Raw genomic sequence first — 16,296 nt, forward strand, 5'->3', positions numbered from 1 at the left:
CCTTTACGATCTTAGTCACTACATAATCGTTAAAATTAAATATAAAATAAAACATGGCATGTATAAGAAATAGACAAAAATTATAAAAACTTTATTTACATAACAATATAATAAAATAAATTCATTTTACAAGCAGCTTGGCCGCTTGTGTACATAAATAATAGGTACTAGCATTACAATCACTAGATACTTCGTTACACGCACATTACTACTGGTTCCACTGAAGCGTCTCCACTGTACCGATGACTCGATGCGATCCAGTACTTTATATTATAATAAAATAAAACAATATTTGTTAAAAATAACTTGCTCTATGACAAAATAATTTCACTAATACAAGTTAAATTTTTTTTTATATACATTATTATTTCGACGTCTAAAGGAAATTTGCTAGTATCACATCCGATTACGTCTATTATTCCATATCTACAACTAGCAATTTGCCCGGGCTGCGCTCAGGTGGATTGGTAATCTCTAAATTTTTTTTAAATAAATTTTGTTTCTCATTGCTAGTGCAATTAATATAAATAATATTATAAAAAATATCAAATTTTATAAATTTGAAATTTTTATAATATTATTTATTTATTTATTGCATTCCATAATAATTAATTAATACATAATACATAATTATTACATAAGGTTTCAATTATGGACCCTGTTGGGCACAGCAAGTAGGAGAGATTATTTTTATGATTTATTTTCTTGACCATATTATTAATTTAGATAATATGGTCAAGAAAATAAAAGGTGGTATATTAATGTAGCTATCGGTTATGTAACAACAAATAAATATAATTAAGTACATACATATTCAATATAGAGCCCATAGGAGCAGCTAGAGCAATACGAACAGGCACACTCGTGAATAGAAATATTTGTAGAGTACGGGAATAGAACCCGCAACCGTCAGAAGGCGAGGCAGTATACACTACCGACCACGGCAAAACATATAATCATTGGCGGAGTTAAGAATATCTTTCTCTCTCATCTTAAATACGCTCATGAATATAATGTTCGAACGAACATTTTACTTATATAATCCAACCGTTCTCTATTATCAGGTAGTATTCCAAACAATGGCATTACAATGAAAGTTTAGGTGGTGTGGTACATATATTTCATATGAGTAGTGAAATAATTATAATAACGAATGCAGAAACGATCTGATCACGGAGAATTATAATAGTACATAAATGTATGTACAGAAATCATTTGAGCATTAAATACCAGAGTAATTACAACAAGTACAACCCGGTACAAACCACTGCTGCTAATTACTAAACAGATGACAATATGCCCAATGCAGAATGAGCTAAGACTTGGTCTTATGTACACATCACAAGAAATAACTAACTAACTAAAACCACTTTTTGGATAATTATTGTGCGCTATAATGCTGTTTCTTTCCTGCTCTTTCTGAAAAAATCATCATTAAAATGAAATACTTAATTGCTAATATTGTAAGATTTTGTTTCAAATAATTATTTACTTAATAATAATAATTCAATTTTACTAATCATTCGTTCATTTATTTCAGTGTCTATCATGACTAATTTCATAAAACAAATGCTAAGATTATTTACTGAAGAAGTAAATAAAAACAGATTTGACTTCCGTCTGACTGTTGTATACACCATACTCATGCCACTTATCCGTCGAGGTGTACAATATTTAGTGTCAAATTGAGTACAGCACGTACCATGCACACTAAACAATACATATTGTAATTAACAAGTAATAGATTGATTTTATCATATTCCTGTCCTGTCCTGCATGGCCACCGCTCAATTGTATTACGATCAAACCCGTATAAATTGCTAAGCGTTACAGAAAGCACCAAACGACGTACTTTACGTGTACATAATTACCATTGACATACCGGTCATTGTGTCGGTAACGTTTACACTGCGTTTTAGCATATTGTTTTAAGTAGATTTGTGATTGTCACATCCAATAAATGTATGGTTGCGGTTGCACTAATGGTCCTCGCAGGCGAGGGACGTCTTGTGTGTGGATATTTTACATTGTGCTTGCGTCGTATTTTTAACTCTTAAATACTGTTCGCAGGTTTGATCCCATGAGAATATACATTACAACTGCTAAGTACTGCCCGGTCGACTCATCAAATACAACCTGTTGCAAAATTGCTAACTATACTAGTGAGCTGTCCCGCAGCTACATCTCGTACGGACTTTCCATAAGTAGGTACGTATGAGAAACTTGGCACAAAATGCAACTTAATAGTAACCAAATAAAGACATACGCTAAGTAGGATGAATTTTCACTAGAAACCGCATCGCCGTTGTCTGAAGTCGTAAGGACGCCTCAGAGCGGAGTCAGACGGGCAGCAGCGGCGGCGGCGGCGCGGCGCGCGGCCGCAGCTTGGCGCGGTTGTAGGCCAGCACGCCGGCGGCGGCGAGCGCCATGCCGGCCAGGTTGAGCGGCGGCGCGGGGTTGCGCAGCAGCAGCAGCGACGCGCCCACCACGGCGGCGCGCTTGGCCGCCGACGCCACCGCGTACGCGAGCGGCGACACGCGCGACAGCACGCTGAAGGCCGCCACGGCCTGCAGCCACGCCAGCGCGCCGTCGGCGGCCAGCAGCGGCGCCGCGCCGCGCACGCCGCCCGCCGCCAGCAGCGCCGCGCCGTCGCGCCACGCCCACAGCGGCAGGAACAGCGCCAGCGCCAGCCGGCTCAGCACCTGCGCGTGTCGCACTCACCCGTCTCACTACGCCTCACTTCCGATGCGGACATTTCAAGCCAGCGAAATAGACCACATTTAAATAAAGTGATACTTCACATTTTAAGTTGAATCGTTGCAAACACAGCTCTATAAACCGCATTTGTTTAGTATTAAGGTGGTGATAGCATTATATGAAACTGATGAATGGACAAAAATTCTTAACATTTCCACATGTATTATTTTTATCAAGATCCTGTGTATAATTTTTTTTTTAATATAGTTCCTATACATTTGCAGGCTTACTTATTAAATAGGATACAATACACTTTTAAGAACTCACACTCGCAAGTAAACTAAAAATGAAGTAAAATATGAGCTCACAGTAGAACCGTGGACAGAAAGAGGGTTTTTTTTTAACTCCACCTGTGCTAACAGTATACGCTGGCAGTACACCAATGAGCAATAATAGATGAAAATGAAAATGCAAGTCAGCCCACCTGGAAATTAGACCAATAATTGGGGAATCTCATGAAGGTCGACAGGGGCGGGGGAGGCGGCGGCTGCGTACCAACCTGCAGCAGGCGCAGGTGGTGCACGCCAGTGTCACGCATGACGCGCTTGGAGTAGAGGTGTTGCAGGCTGAGCAGCGCCGCCGACGCCAGCGCGGCGACAAGCCCGAGGCTGTCGAAGTGCAGCTCGGTGGCGGAGGCCACGGCCACGCCCAGCGCTATAAGCACGAGCGCCGCCTGCACGCCGGCCGTCTGCCGCTCACCGAATAGCAGCCGCGCCAGCGCCGCCGTCCACAGCGGCGTCGTCGCCTTCACTGCCGCCCATATTGATGCAAGTTATACTACAGTATTCCTTTGTTCCCAAAAATGAATCTAAAAAGGTCTCCTTGAGTACACTTTTATGGTAATGTTTTGCCTATGCATCTTCTCTGTAAAATTTGGGAGATGTCTATCAATTTTTTGCTGTTACCCTCGACCAGCATAAAGTCAGTCATCAAATGTGACGTAATACATCATATATTATAACATTGTCATTGTCATTAATAAAAAGTAACATTAAGGAATGGAGCAATATTTTTAAACAGCCCTCTATTTAATATGTTAAATCAAGTGTTGACTATTGTCACTTATCTGTTAATATAAGATGACTAGATGCCCACTGAACATTGTTCTCACAATAAAAAAGTTAGGGCCCGGCACACGGAGATTGAATAGGAATGTTAAATAGTACACTCTGTAGCAATACTGAACCTAACCTGACCCTGATACCATGTCTATATATATATTTATACATGAAGCTACTTTCTTATATGCATATTCAATGAAACTCTAAATAGCTAAATGGATTTTAATAAAATCTAGTACAAGAGTAGATTTACCCTAATTGAACAAGGATATTGTCTACTTATACTGGTGCATACTAGTGAAGCCAACAGGAAATTGCTAGTAAGTACCATTTGTCATAAAAATGTAAATGTAATGCTTTAAGAATTAAAATAACTAATCAAAATTTATATTTTGTCTTCACCTGTATGTGCATATGATATAGGCACCTTCCAAATTGAAATTTGGGAGCAAACTGTGGTAAAAAATTTTGCAAAGGCGAGTGGCACAAGAACGCGCCAATAATAACGCCGCGGGAACTCTGTTTGGCGCCGAATTCCGCAGACTGCGAACGCTGGCGGACTGTACACGACGATTGACAGCAACTGCACCATGGTCACCGTCATGGGATAAGGAAAGTCCGTCAGCACCAGTTTACCCACTACATTGCTGGCGGAGCTCACTGCGTACCACACAAGACATAATGTCACGACCACCAAGGCTTCTCTACGTGACCCTTCGAGCCCCATTTCGGCACACGTATCCTTGCCACCTTGCCAACTTCGTATCTCATTTATATATCATATTATGGGTTATGTCACTGGTATCACCTCATTGTTGTTATATTCCACATTAGTTTTTTCAATTATTTATAATAACGATAAGGTTTCAAAGAAAAATGTTAAAATAACTCAAAAATGTAAAATTATTCATTTCGATATTTTTAACACCCCTCCAATCAAACCATCATAGAGACTTTACAATTGAGTGATGCTGTCACAGAGAAAGCAATCACTACGTAACATATACTATATAAAAGTTGGCAGCGACCTTAATCCACTACACCCGAAAAATTAATGTTAGTATGTTACTTTTTCGAACCAATAACACAATGAAATAAATATTATTATATATTCAAAGCGTTGAAACCATATATGCCTCTAACCAAAATATCGATATCAATTATTGTAATAAATGACCTAGCCATTTCATAATGGAAAATTTTCAGATTTTATGAATAATGTATACCTAATAATACAAGTACTTATGTTTAGTTACTTGTATTTATTTTATTCTACTTCAGTTTTAAATCTAGTTATTGATAAATGATTAATGCGAATTCTCTTTGAAACACAGTAAACAATAATTGGAAGAATTGTGTTGGATAGACAATATCTAAAATAATTTATCAATATTTTTTTTTTTTATAAGACAAGGGGCAAACGAGCATCCGACTCACTTGATGGTAAATAACTACAAATTGGTTGGGAGAGAAGAGATTGCTAGTAATACAGACTGCCATTCTCATTGCAAGCAATATGCATTGTCAACTATGTGGTGTCTCCTGGAATACATCGAAATCCAGATATATTCATACGATGGGCTAATTGACCTACATTTTCATTCTCACCTATCATCCTTTACTCCCTGCCAGCAATGCCTGCGTATACTGTTAGCGTAGGCATGGTAACTATGCCATTATTATCCATAAAAAAATTACAAATTGGCTGAGCACGGTAACATAGTTCATACAAACAAAATTGTTGCAAGTGACCTTAGCCTATTCACACATCTCTTATTCTTGGTCAGATCACACGTCACGTCAATCGAACGAGATGTCTATAGTCAAAGAACAAGGATTAACAAATCCACTATCTTGTCGATAGTGGATTTGTTTTGATTGATACGTTAATCGAGAATTAGAGCGAGAATATAAACAACAACTGCATGCAAACAACTGCTTCACGACGAAAACGAATTTTGTACAGTCTTCCTCAGGTAAATATTATATTGTCAATACCTATGTTAATAATAATTGTTATTAGAAAAATAAGTAAATTTTTATGTACAGTACCATGGACATAACAATCCATATAGTCGATAGAGAGTATACTATGTCGCCCGTGATATCCTTCGTGCGTTGCCATTCCTGAAGACTAAGCTGTTATGCCTGTACCCTGTAAATTTAACGGTATATCCCACAAATTATTTATTTATTACATGTGCACTAAAGTTAAATAAGTAAACAAATTATTATTAACTTTTAAAATTATTGATTGTTAAATGAAATTCAATGTTTTGAGTTTCATTTCATCATATACAGAATTAATTAATTATTTAACGATAAAATGTACATGGTGCAGCACTGGTCTAGCCCACATTTATATATTTTTTTTTTATACAACTCAGAATGGCAAACAAGCTGACCGCCCACCTGATGGAAAGTGGTAACTGTCGCCTATAGACATGAGCAGTACTATGGACATAACAGAATATACTATTTCGCCCATGATACCCTATGCGTAGACATTCCTGAGGAATAAGGTATTATTCCTCTGTACCCTGTAAATTCACGCCATATCCCACACTTCAAACCGAAACACGGCCATGTAAACACAACTGCTTTATGAAACACTAATGGGACAGAGGTACCCAAGCAATCGATTTTTGTGCAGTCTCCCTCTAGTATTATATTTCACGCACATAAGTCTAACCACAATTTCGTTTCGTTTTTGTAATTACATTTCCAGTCTGTTATTACGTAGGACGTTATATTAAGTCTACGGTAGAGTAGTCATGTTATAATCTACATTTAGATTATAAGTATTACATATTTAATAATTAAAATTGTTTTAGTATCGAGCTTAATGGTTGATAATATATCAATCAATATATTTATCGATATTCAAGTTCGAGTCAGATGTTCCATATTAAAATCCTTTTACATCCAGAGACTATCTAAACTTTGTATGAAACTGACGGAAGTCATGTTGTAGTCTAATCTGTGGTGAATTACTTATGTCTTGTATTTGTGGAAGAAAGTTCTAACTTTGTTTTTCAAAGTAAATTTTAAATAATACATTATATTTAGATATTTTTACTCTCGAAAATACCTACTATATTTCAATTTAGAGAAGCATGAACTATAATAGAATTTACGCTTGAGTAAAAAAGATAAGCTATAAAAACTACATAAATCAAACGTTTCAAATAGGTATTAGGAAATCTATTACTTTGGATTTTAAATACATTTTTGTGATATGACTTGATGACGGTCTAAATCTACTAGTTCAAGTAAGTGTTAATAACTATTCTACATTAATTTAACACATATTTCTTATTCAGAGTCATCCACTCATCACCTTTGAAATGGTGATACAATCTTTGATGTTACCTTATCTTCGTCTGGTTTGGAATTTTTGTAATCGTTATAATATACCTATCTGATTTGTTGTGTGTTTTTGGGTTTAATTGTGAGACTATTGTTTATTCATATAATGCAGTTAGTTATATGGTATTAACTACAAACAATTATGATTTAACATTGGTCAATAGACAGCCTTATCTAAGGGTACCCACTGAACATTTTTACTTTTTTGGTGCATGGATAACTCATAAATGGGATATATTAAATTTAATGCAGTTTTTGATACATCTATCTGAATCTAATTTAATGATACAAATTTAGTGATAATGAAAGAGTTAATAACATTAGAAATGAATTATGGATGTGAGTAGTGTGTATGTTTAGGAGTGAGAACTCTTCATATTCAGTATTAAAATTGTTTTAATTCATAATGTTGTTCATATTCAGTATAAAACAGTTACTGCAAGTAGCAACAATATATTTTGAAATTTTGCATAATATTTTGGAAGTTTTATGTGAATTTAATTTCCTGGTTCAAAGTTTACAGTTTTATTACAGTTTCTTGTTTTAACTTTTAAATTTTAAATATTTAGCAATTATTTATTGTCCATGTAAAAAGTAGAAAAATGTGATATTTCAATTATTTATTATTCTTCAAACTGTCAAGGTAGATATTTTACTTATAACACATGCAACTATGAAGCTGACAGCACATGACTTATTCCTTGCTTATAAAAATGATACTACTTCATCATCATCCCAACATTGTATACTATCTGGTAGTCCCTTACTTCCAAAACCTTCTCAGATTACAAAGAAATTTTATCAAGAAATACTGAATAGTTTTTTTTTTTTTTTTTTTTTTTTTTTTTTTATTTTTTTATTGATCACTAGCTTTATGTTCATTACTTGTGTACTTCGTACACATGGTTTCAGAAGTAGGAAAACTAATGAAATATAGATTATCTTAATTAATGTGGCATCCTTCTAATTTTTTACCTCAATGTGTATCATATACAGATACGGTGCTCTATTTGTGTTTGTGAGAAGGGCAGTTGACCATGGTTTAAGAAGTATTTCCTTTTCAATATATTTTTATTATATTTTATTATATTTATATATATATTTTTTTTTTTTTTTTTTTTGGTTTGTTATATTATTTTATTGTACATGATCTATAGACCAGTTCTTGATGGTATATCAACATAGAATGTACATCAGACTGTATGTTAGAACTTCAAAACCCAACTGTGAAAACTGCAACCAATTTGGTGCAGTATTGTTTATACATGATGCTGGAACAAACATACAGACAAACAGGTAGACAGATTCTAAAAATTATTGTTTTGACCTCTGTTAAGACCCCTGTTATTAATTATTACTCTCTTGTTACCAATAATGACAAATAAGTTGATGGCCCTCCTCTGTTAATCGTCATATATGGATATTATATAATGTACATATAAATAAATAAAAATAAATTATACACATCCATGTTACTCGGAATACATTGCCATTCCTGAAGATGTCATGTCTCAGATGTAGTGGCTCTGCACCCTGTTGTAATTAATTGCCATATTTCATCCCTTGAACTGCTACTTTATGTTGGAATGCGTGCTCTAAACGCAGTAGTCGGAGGGCGCGGTGGTGCGTGGTGGTGCGTGGTGGTGCGTGGTGGTGCGTGGTGGGGCGTGGGCGGGGGGATGCGGACATGGCGTCGCGGCGCGTGACGCGCAAGTGGGAGGTGTTCGCGGGCCGCAACCGCTTCTGGTGCGACGGCCGCCTCATGACGGCGCCGCAGCCCGGCGTGTTCGCGCTCACGCTGGCGCTCATCTGCGGCACGTGCGCGCTGCACTTCGCCTTCGACTGCCCGTACCTGGCCACGCGCGTGTCGGCCGCCGTGCCCGCCGTGGGCGCCGCGCTGTTCGTCTTCACGCTGTCGGCGCTGCTGCGCACGGCGCTGTCCGACCCGGGCATCATCCCGCGCGCCGCGCCGGCCGAGGCGGCGGCGCTGGAGGCGGGCGGCGCGGCGCCGGACGGCGGCGGCGGCGCCGGCCGGCCGCCGCCGCGGGCGCGGGAGGTGCTGGTGCGCGGCCGGCCCGTCAAGCTCAAGTACTGCTTCACGTGCAAGATGTTCCGGCCGCCGCGCGCCTCGCACTGCTCGCTGTGCGACAACTGCGTCGACCGCTTCGACCACCACTGCCCGTGGGTGGGCAACTGCGTGGGCAAGCGCAACTACCGCTACTTCTACACGTTCGTGGTGTCGCTGTCGTTCCTGGCGGTGTTCGTGTTCGCGTGCGCCGTGTCGCACCTGGCGCTGGAGGCGCGCGGCGCCGGGCTGGCGGCGGCGCTGCGCCGGGCGCCGGCCTCCGCGCTGGTGGCCGCCGTCTGCTTCCTGTCCGTCTGGTCCGTGCTCGGGCTCGCCGGCTTCCACACCTACCTCGCCTCCACCGACCAAACCACCAACGAGGACGTGAGTCTCGAGCGAACACTTCACACATTACATATGATGCGTAATCAGCAATACATGCTCATTTAACATTCGAGCTGCGAACAATGCAGAGTTAAGAGTAACATTTTGATAATGCCTTATTAGTCATCTCATGCGACTAATATGATATTATCAATAGTTTATAAATTATTTATGTTACAACACATGTTGCCGCGTACACCACTTCCTTTCCCGTGGGTGTCGTAAGAGGCGACTAAAAGAACTTAACTAAATTTAATGTAACGTCCGACATCTAAAAATTTACATCGACGCACAGAAGCGACACAGTTCATGTCTGACACGTTCACTGTATCGAATAGGCTTCACGTAGCTACTTTCTACCGTAAATGATTTATTATGTAGACCATTGTCTGGAATAAATAAACAAATGACGACTTCTCTGCGGGAACAGATCAAGGGCTCGTTCTCGACGCGGCGCGGCGTGTCCAACCCGAACCCGTACTCGCGCGGCAACGCCTGCGCCAACTGCTGGCACGTGCTGTGCGGCCCGCTCGCGCCCAGCCTCATCGACAGGTGAGCCGCCGCCGCCGCCGCCGCCGCCTACTGTCCGCCGCCTGCCGCCGCCGCCCTACTGACGCGTTGTGTTCGCAGGCGCGGCGTGTTCACGATCGACGTGCGCGACGAGCTGCCGCCGACATTCGTGCGCGCGCTCGGCGCCGCGCCGCCGGCCGCCGCCGCCGCCGCCGCCGCCGCCACTGCCGCTGAAGCCGCCGTCGCCGTCGCCCAACCTACGCACGCCTTCGCCCTGCGTGACGGCCGTCTGTATATTTATTTATACTCGTACCTACAGCGTATTATTTTATATATTTAACGATGTTAGAAGTCGTTTCAATGTGTGCATCTATATTTTATTTTGTTCAGTTAATCGCAAAGCATGATAACGCATTTCTCTGAACCGGTGTTCTGTTTAGTATTAAATATTGAATACTGAGTGGCGCACGAGTGTGTGACGAGCGGTGCGTGTGTGTGGTGCAGGCGCGGGCGGCAGCTACACCAACCTGTTCGAGGCCGAGCCGGCGGCGGCGCGCCACGCCTACATGAACCGCAGCCTCGACCTCGACCCCGTGCCGCTGCACGGTACGCACTCCGCAACCATCATCAACATAATATACAGGAAAATTATATATATATATATATATATATATATATATATATATATATATATATATATATATATATATATATATATATATATATATATATATATATAATGCACTGGCGAGTCAGGAACCCACTCCACTGTCTACTGCAGTATATACTACTATAGTATGTGTGTGTGTGTATGTGTGGCGTATTACTGGCCATCACAATATGCCTTTTATATAACTACAATAATAATTTTTTTTTTTTTTTTTTTTTTTTTTTTTTTTTTTTTTATGGTTGATAATGGTATAGTAATCCCGTCTGCGCTATCGGTATACAATGGCAGGGCATCAGTGATAGATGACTAATAAGGATGAAAGCAGGTCAGTTAGCCCGTCCTGACGAATTCAACTAGAATTAGCCAGGGTATATTGCTAGTAATGGAGTTATTTGAGCCCATTACTAACAATTCCTTTTCTTCCCCCCAACCATACAAATATTATGGACGTTTTGCTACAGAGGTCCGCATCGTACCTCCCGCGACGCCGGCGGGTGGCGGCAGCGGCGGTGGCGGGGGGCTGAGTGCGTCGCGGCTGCGGCTGCTGCACGACACCACGATGATCGACGCCGCGCTCGACCTGGACGAGCCCGAGTTGCCGCCGCTGCCGGCCGCGCCGCCGCACGTGGTTGTGGCTCTCTGACGCCGCGCCGCCGCCGCGCGCCGCTCGCGCCGGCCACGCCGCTCACGCCGGTCACATCAACCGCGCCGACCGCGCCGCCGCCGACCACGCCCGCGCTCGCGCCTGGTCCGCTCGCGGCTACGCCGTTCGTCGCCACTCTCGTCGTTGTACATAAAAATATATTGAATCAAATTATACATATTGTTTTAAGCAATCTCGTCTTTCATTTCGTCTGCCGCCCGGCGGGCCGCCCACTGTAACCTATATATTATATAGCAAGAGTAAATAATATCGAAGTAATATAGAAGAAACAAGCAATATAATACCTATCTCGTTAGTACTCATGAATAACTGCTGCACAGGGGAGAAGGGATTGTTAATTAAAGTGTCAATATAAAAAATAAAAAAAAAAAAAAAAAAAAAATTGAAAAAAAAAAAAAACATTGCATTCATAGCATATTATAAACTAGTACCCAATGTTAATAATAGATAGACGTGTTAATTAAAAAAAAAAAAAAAAAAAAAAAAAAAAAAAAAAAAAATTTCAACTCCTTTCCATCCACCCCATTCACCATCACCGCCAAAGATACCAAGGCCGACGATGAACAAGACAACAAACACATGGACAGGTAATGCAGGAATCCAATTAAGATTTCATAATTCCCACCGCTACACAATAGATGGCGCCCTAAGCAATCTACACCGCGATATCATTTTCATTCCTCAGCACGCATTATATCTCTAAGGGGCCATTTCTGACCTACGGTTTAGGTTAGGTTAGGTTAGGTTAGGTTAGGTTAGGTTAGGTTAGGTTAGGTTAGGTTAGGTTAGGTTAGGTTAGGTTAGGTTAGGTTAGGTTAGGTTAGGTTAGGTTAGGTTAGGTTAGGTTAGGTTAGGTTAGGTTAGGTTAGGTTAGGTTAGGTTAGGTTAGGTTAGGTAAGGTTAGGTTAGGTTAGGTTAGGTTAGGTTAGGTTAGGTTAGGTTAGGTTAGGTTAGGTTAGGTTAGGTTAGGTTAGGTTAGGTTAGGTTAGGTTAGGTTAGGCCAGGTTAGGCCAGGCCAGGTTAGGCCAGGCCAGGTTAGGTTAGGTTAGGTTAGGTTAGGTTAGGTCAGGTTAGGTTAGGTTAGGTTAGGTTAGGTTAGGTTAGGTTAGGTTAGGTTAGGTTAGGTTAGGTTAGGTTAGGTTAGGTTAGGTTAGGTTAGGTTAGGTTAGGTTAGGTTAGGTTAGGTTAGGTTAGGTTAGGTTAGGTTAGGTTAGGTTAGGTTAGGTTAGGTTAGGTTAGGTTAGGTTAGGTTAGGTTAGGTTAGGTTAGGTTAGGTTAGGTTAGGTTAGGTTAGGTTAGGTTAGGTTAGGTTAGGTTAGGTTAGGTTAGGTTAGGTTAGGTTAGGTTAGGTTAGGTTAGGTTAGGTTAGGTTAGGTTAGGTTAGGTTAGGTTAGGTTAGGTTAGGTTGGGGTGCTGGGTCGGAAAACCTCCAAGAGTGCCCTGGCTCATTGTACGGTCACTTGTCCTGGTGCGGATACGTCCGGCGGGAACGGTGGCTGACAATGGCTGGGGCCTGGTGCATCCTGGGCAACGGCGGTAAGTGACTTCTCGCTGTAGAGATCTCACTTACCGACGGCTAATATTCCGACAGAGGTGGTGAGCGGCGAGCCCAAGTTATGGGGTTTGTCGTGTTTTCGTTGGGGGCGGGTTTTGTTCCGCGACTTCTCGTAGTGGGAGTTGTCGGCGGGCCCGGTGAGTGCTTCGTTGCGCAATCGGGCTGGTTTCAGTGCCACCGCCGAAAAACCGTAATCCCTCGCGAAGGTGTGGTCATGTTTCGCACCGGAGTGAGGGGACGGGGGCCTTGGCTTAATCGCCTGGGCCGCGAGGAGTAAACCTCTATAAAAATCCTCTTGTGTAAGCTTCGGTGCCTGGCGATGCATAGTTCGTTGTGCGGTGCACGCTACCGGACATCATAAGTTCGGTTAGCGTGTTCTGTACCGCGGGCGGGTCGGTGGAGTATCATCGGCCGCAAGGGCACCAACCTCGGGGTATCTGCCGCACCCCGTTGTATGTAGGCCGCACGCAGAAGCAGGGGGCTCCCCTGCGTGTGAAACCTTTCCCCCATACTCGTGGGAACAAGTATGGATATGTCAAACACAAAACCCAAAATTGATGTCGTGTCCGAGAAGGACGGTGAGAAGTCGGTGCCCGCGAAGGGCGGAGAGAAGTCGGTGCCCGTGAAGGGCGGTGTTAGTAAAAAGAAGTCGGAAGTGGAGGTTCTGAAAGAGTGCTCCGTTGTACTGGGCGAGGATGTTGTGGAGTTAGGTCGCCGTCGCACTCGTCACAGCTTGTTGAGGGCGGCTGCGGGCGAGTCCGACTGCGGGTCTTCGCGGTCGAGCTTGTGCGCATCCCCAATTGATGAAGGCATGGAGACGGAGCAGTTGCCGTCCACATCTGGACTACGCTCCTGGCGCAAAAGGCGTCTTAACGAGTCCGATACGGACTCCACGGTCGAGGATGAGGGCGATGTCCAATCCGTCCGCAAAAGGTCCGGCAGCCCTAGAGTGGGATCGAAAGCCAGTTCGATCGCTAGAAAGAAGGAGGAGTGTCGGCAATTCACATACCGATTTTTCGAAGATGAAGGGACAGCCGCTGGCAAATCTGGTCTGCCCCCAGTGACGGTCTTAGATTATCACGAGAGTGATTTCTTTTCTTCCGGAGATGAGGAGCCAGACAAACCGACGGAGCTGGACAGGCCGACGGCATCTGGCGCCACTACCACCGCTGCCGCTGGTGACAAGAACAAAGTGGCGGAGGAGGTACTCCATAGGGCGAAACTTCTCGTCCATCGGCAAGCGGATGCTCTTAGCGACGTCGTTAAGAAGGCGGGAAATCTCAAAGGGACCACCATAAGGACCCTGAAAGAGGGTTTGGCCGGGATCACACAGGTTGTGGACACCTTGGAGGGGGATCTATTTCCGACGTCGGTCTCTCCACTGGTCTCAAAGAACCTGAGACTTGAGCAGGAAGTCGAGTACCTGCGTCGGCAGTTGGCCGAGGCTCGTGCTGCCAAGCCAGCTGCCAAGCCAGCGGCCCAGGCCGGTATCTCGGCAGACGGTGTTCCTGTTGTAGGAAGTGATGCGAGCGCATTCCGTGCTCAAATAATGAGAGACGTCGGCGGCATCGTCCGCCAAATGGTAGGGACATTTATGAAAGAGGTGAGAGAAATGATTTCCATTCGCCCCCCTCCAGAGAAGGTGTCGTCCTCGTCTGCGGCCTCCACGCAAACTTTGCCCGAGGCCGCGACAATGGCGTCAGATGTGCCCGACACCCCTAGAGTCGGCGACCGGGGTTCTGTTCCCCAGTCAGAAACGGGTCGGGCCAAGAAGAAGAAGGCGAAGAAGACGCCCGTCTCACTGGCGCCCTCTGGACAGCCCGAGCCGGTGGCTTCGACCTCCGCTCAAACGTCTGTGCAGCCGACCGCGTCCACCTGGGCGACGGTCGTTAAAGGAAAACGGGGCAAGACCGTCAGTGTCCCCGAAGGGCAGCCTGTGGCTGTCAACCCTCCGGTGACGAAAGCCGGTTCGGCCCCCTCGAAGAAGGCAAAGAAGACGAGCGCACCCTCGCCTTCTAAACTGAAACCGCCTCGCTCCGCGGCGGTTATTATTACGTTGGACCCGGAGGCGGAAAGGGAGGGTGTCGCGTATGCGAATGTCCTTGCGGAGGCCAAGAGAAGGATTGATCTCCGCGCATTGGGGATTGAAGATATGCGGTTTCGCACCGCGATCACCGGCGGTAAGGTTTTAGAGGTTCCAGGTGCTGATGGCGCGGAGAAGGCCGACGTTCTGGCGTCGAAGCTCCGGGAGTTCATCCCGGAGAATATGGCCAAAATCTCCAGGCCCGTAAAGTCCGCGGAGATGCGGATATCGGGCCTGGACGACAGTGTTACGTCGGAGGAAGTGGCCGCTGCGGTTGCCCGGGAGGGCGGCTGTCAGGTGGACCAAGTGCGAGTCGGAGAGGTTCGACGTACTAGATCTGGGGTGGGCACTTGCTGGGTTAAAGCTCCATTGCAAGCAGTTAAGAAGATGACGGTCGCCGGCCGAGTTCGTATAGGCTGGGTTTCGGCGAAAGCAGAGCTCCTGCGGCAGAGGCCGCTTCGGTGCTTCCGCTGCTTGGAGGAAGGACATGTGCGGGCATCCTGCAGTCTTGAGCAGGACCGCAGCGGTCTATGTTACCGCTGCGGAAACGAAGGCCATAAGGCGGCGATGTGCGCGGCCGACCCAAAGTGCGCTGTGTGTTCAGCGCAGGGCCGGCCGTCGGACCATTGGGTGGGGTCCAAGGCCTGCACTCCTCCTAAGAAGCGTAAGAAGCAACCGGTGAAATTGCCGAACCCAGCAGGCCGGGTGAGTGTGGAGGGAGAGGAGATGGAAACGGGCAGGTAGTCCCGCCCTCCTCTCCGGCGATAATTACATCGCCACAGGGCCGGGGTGACGACTGCGGGGGCAGTCCCACCCCACACCAACATGGCCCTGGGAAGTCGCGCGCGCATCCCCGCGCGCTTCCCCTAGATGGGGGTGGGTATTCAACATCTCGTACCCGCCCCAAACTGAGTCGGGGCCCGCGAGCCGGTGCGGGCCAATGCCGTTGGGGATCCCGGTGGATTACGCAAGGGAACCCGGGTCCCCAACATTAAGGCGCGGCGAGGGAATGCCATGTGGTTTTTAGCCGGTAGGAGTCCGGCAGTATTCACACCCTCCCCCGGGGGTGTGTCTCTGCATGACGCATTTTCCACATGTAAAAAAAAAAAAAAAAAAAAAAAAAAAAAAGGTTAGGTTAGGTTAGGTTAGGTTAGGTTAGGTTAGGTTAGGTTAGGTTA

The 16,296-nt window shown here is 44.5% G+C and overlaps 2 protein-coding genes across 2 annotated transcripts; one reads left to right on the forward strand and one right to left on the reverse strand.

The window, feature by feature from the left end:
• Positions 1–61: 61 nt before the first annotated feature.
• Positions 62–5,553, reverse strand: LOC113518698 (solute carrier family 35 member E1 homolog). The gene is made up of 3 exons (XM_052894576.1): positions 4,221–5,553; positions 3,257–3,507; positions 62–2,702 (listed from the first exon to the last, which is right to left on the reverse strand). Exons 1-3 carry the CDS (start codon positions 4,543–4,545, stop codon positions 2,340–2,342), a joined length of 939 nt encoding a protein of 312 aa, XP_052750536.1. The 5' UTR covers positions 4,546–5,553; the 3' UTR covers positions 62–2,339.
• Positions 5,554–6,767: 1,214 nt separating this feature from the next.
• Positions 6,768–11,652, forward strand: LOC128200608 (palmitoyltransferase ZDHHC9). Its single transcript, XM_052894573.1, has 6 exons — positions 6,768–7,090; positions 8,793–9,636; positions 10,067–10,188; positions 10,267–10,433; positions 10,651–10,752; positions 11,278–11,652. Exons 2-6 carry the CDS (start codon positions 8,875–8,877, stop codon positions 11,457–11,459), a joined length of 1,335 nt encoding a protein of 444 aa, XP_052750533.1. The 5' UTR covers positions 6,768–7,090; positions 8,793–8,874; the 3' UTR covers positions 11,460–11,652.
• The last annotated feature ends 4,644 nt before the right edge of the window (positions 11,653–16,296 follow it).

The sequence above is a fragment of the Galleria mellonella genome, unplaced genomic scaffold (genome assembly GCF_026898425.1).
Source record: "Galleria mellonella isolate WM207_F2 unplaced genomic scaffold, CSIRO_AGI_GalMel_v1 utg213, whole genome shotgun sequence".
In the NCBI taxonomy this organism is placed as follows: Eukaryota; Metazoa; Arthropoda; class Insecta; order Lepidoptera; family Pyralidae; genus Galleria; species Galleria mellonella.